This window comes from Acanthisitta chloris, unplaced genomic scaffold, assembly GCF_000695815.1.
Source record: "Acanthisitta chloris isolate BGI_N310 unplaced genomic scaffold, ASM69581v1 scaffold14057, whole genome shotgun sequence".
In the NCBI taxonomy this organism is placed as follows: Eukaryota; Metazoa; Chordata; class Aves; order Passeriformes; family Acanthisittidae; genus Acanthisitta; species Acanthisitta chloris.
Window position 1 is genome coordinate 1 of NW_008683257.1, and position 3,387 is coordinate 3,387.

Below are 3,387 nucleotides of genomic sequence, written 5' to 3' on the forward strand. Positions count from 1 at the left end.
CGGAACGGGGCCGCGTGTCCCCGCGCCGTCCCTGCCCATCCCACGGCGAGCGAGCGCTCCTCGGGACCGGGCTGCCGGTCCCAGGTGTGCTCTTGCAGGTAGAAGGGAAAGAAAATTAGGGCTGATTCCTCAACGCGTCCTCTCTTTCAGCTTGGATTGTCAAATATTTCTTTCTTGTTATTTCTGTTACTGCTAAGGAGGAGAGCGCAGTGTCCTTTGCCCTTCAACGTTTTAATTGACCTCAACCTCTTCTGTTCCTCTTCTTCCTGGATTAATGATTATTGAATCTTTGTCAGTCTCTGCCTCATTTAATGCATACAGCCTAGACTAAAGGCATCTCTGCTGGAGGTCTTCAAACAAGGTTAACTCTCTCCATTCACTACAGGGGGAATTCAGCACTTTCTTCAGAGAACCTCCTCCTGGAGGTACAGATTAGGGGTCTGGATCCTAATGAGAGAAATACAGACATTTTTCCTTCAATAATTATGAAACTGCTCCCTAAATATCCCTGGCTATGGCTCTGCACAAGCCTCAGGAATGGACCACAACTTTACTAAGTTGTGTTGGAAGAGTCGTGTGAAGAAAGGATACAATTTTTTTCACTCAATACCACCTGTAGCTTTGTTTCAAACCTCTCTGCTGTGTGAAGAAGCAGATGCACAACTCTCCACATGTTCACCCCTTACAGGACAGTTTTTCTCCTGATTGCACTTCCTCACAGAGTGCCATGTTGCCTGAGCCGCTTTTCATGTGTGCATCATGCAAAGTTGTATTAGCTCTGAGGTTCTCTATTTGCCTTTATATTCCTAAGTCTCAGCTCAGTAGTAACAATGGGACCAGATGACCTCTGTCCACTTCTTTTTAAATCTTGTGGAAAAACATTTGACACAATTCCCTGGCATGTTTTAAAGCACATGGGATTTCCATCTGCTCTATGAGCCAAGTTCATATCTGCTTAGCTTCCAGAGCCAGCTAGGCTTGGATGTGACCAGTTCAGCATTGAGCTCCTTTAGCTCTGATGACTGAAAACTCCTGTCTGCACAAGACACTCAACTCCTATTTTCCAGCCTGTGTAGGCTGTGTGTTGACAGCGCTGAACAGTGACATCCTGTAGATGAACACTTCAAAATGCTATGGGTATGTTGAAAATAATACAAATTTTCCAGAAAATGCAACATTTAATTTTTATTTCTATCTAAATATTTCCAGATTACTCTTCAGCAGTTTATATCTGCTTAAAAGATTGATGATTCCTTGCTAACAATATCAACAATATTAACAAAAATATACAATTCATAATCTCTGTATTACAACACTATTTTCAATGTTAGTAAAAAGAAGCTCAATTTATGTGATAGCATATTCTATCCAAACAGTTATTAATTTCTAACACATGCCACTGAAAAATCCCATCTGAAGTTAGCACCTTGTAAAACGAAAAAGAGAAAACTATGAAACAATATATTATAATTCTGATTCATTTTGATGTAGACAAATATATCCTGTTAGTTATTATGAAAGCTGCATTTGCAAATTCCTAAACCTCTTAATGAAAGTAAGTGTCTTTTTAACTATACTGAAAACCCAGCAAACCTCTGCTTATTGCCCTGGAAGTCAGGGAGAAATTTAAATAGACATAGTCTCATTTTAGTGCAGCAAGATTAATACATCCAGGATCACTTGTGGTAATTGGTGGTGAAGTGATGATATTATGCTCCTAAATTGCTACAGAGGATTAATTAAATATTTTTTATTTAATATTAAAACAGACAAAGCCCCAAGAATGGAATTAGCTATAACTCAGTTGAAGTGAGACTTTCAGTTGGAGATTGCCGCTTGCATTTTATAGACCAGGGAGGCAGGAGTTTATCTCCAAATATCACTCCTCCTGTTTATTGTAGGTGCTTACTTTAGATAGAAGGGAATCACCCAGTGTGAGTGCCTAGTTCTCATCAGCAGTTACAGAATGCAGCCTGGATGACTAGAGGTCACCTCAATATGTAAATCTTGATAAAATGAACTCACCTGAACTGGACACCCATCAGCTACTTCACAGCAATTGGAGGTGTCCAGGATAAGACAGTTGCCAAAGGTCTTTTTTTTCCTACACTCACTGACATCTGGAAATGAAGAAGTGAGCAGCACTTCTGGAAATCACACCAGCTCTGTTTAGCTGTATAGTCCATGCTTTTAAACATTGACTAAAATACTGTATTTTCTTGTGTTTTTCTTGCAAAGTGGGAAGAACAGTATGAATTCAATACATTGATGAGGCACTATTTACACAACACCAGGAAAAAAGATACCCATGCTCAATTAAAATAAATTAATTACATCTTTTTCTCAAAGTCACATAAATATGGACTGGCCCACAAGAAATGCAAACAGTGCAGCAGTTGGCAACAATTGCTTTTCTTAGACGTGATATAAAACACTTACACTAAACAGAGTTTATGAAAATGCTGAGATCAAACCCCAATCCAGATTATTTTTCAACCTGAGGGTCTTCATGCTGGAGCGCAATCGGGGACAGCAGAGATTCCTCATCCTTGCTTATACGTGGTTTAGTTTTGATGCTGGAATTGTGTGCTGAAAAATTTTTCTTCATATTCTGGTAAATCTAGAATTGGGAAAAGGAAATAAAAGATATCTTCTGTTATTACTTATTGTACTTGGAAACCTGCACTTGTCAGGTACAGCCCAGTTCTTCTTGAGAGAATCACACTCATATCTGTCTGTTTACTCCATACTGACTCCAAAGGGAGTCCAGACAACTGCCTAAGTGAGATGGATCTTATCCAGCAAAAAGAGCTGGGTTGAAGAATGACATTGGACTGTAAAGGAAGATTTTTTTTCTAGGTACAGTGGTTTGAAGTTGCTCATTAGTTCACCTTTACACTTGCCAGCTTCTGGCAGGCTAACAGCCTTCAGAGCAGCTCAGTGCTGCAAAGGCAAGAGCCATTCATAGCTCCCTACATCACAAAAGGTTTTCAAGGACACTGCACTGGGAAATAGCATGTCTAGTCCAGAATGGATACCCAGGTAGAAATCAGTAGTTTGGAAAGGAGTTGCTTATCCTCCCTGAGGAAGAGATAACAGTCTGGTATGGATGGAACAGGACTTCCTCAGATCCTGTTTATTATTTTGACCTTTGAGAATGACATATGGTACTCTCTGTGAGGACATGGCAGCACATACCTATGGTGGCCCCCCATGAGATCCCTGGCAGGTGGCCCAGGGTCAGCCCCCCTCCCATGGCAGCTATCAGCCTCACCAAAGCCAACTGCACTGCCTTCTCACAAGGAAGGCACATTCTCACAGCACAGGCTGAGAGATTTCAGCTTTCCAGAGTCCCAGTGCAGGCAGTGGGGGGAAGAAAATCCTCAG

The 3,387-nt window shown here is 41.1% G+C and overlaps 1 protein-coding gene across 1 annotated transcript in view; it reads right to left on the reverse strand.

Moving 5' to 3' along the window:
• Nucleotides 1-2,485: 2,485 nt before the first annotated feature.
• Nucleotides 2,486-3,387, reverse strand: part of FLT3 (fms-related tyrosine kinase 3) — a gene marked incomplete at its 5' end in the record, with an annotated part of 30,275 nt that continues 29,373 nt past the window's right edge. Inside the window, one exon of the mRNA XM_009078873.1 lies at nt 2,486-2,620. Within this exon, the coding sequence (XP_009077121.1) occupies nt 2,486-2,620 (135 nt within the window). The remainder of the gene's footprint in view (nt 2,621-3,387) is intronic.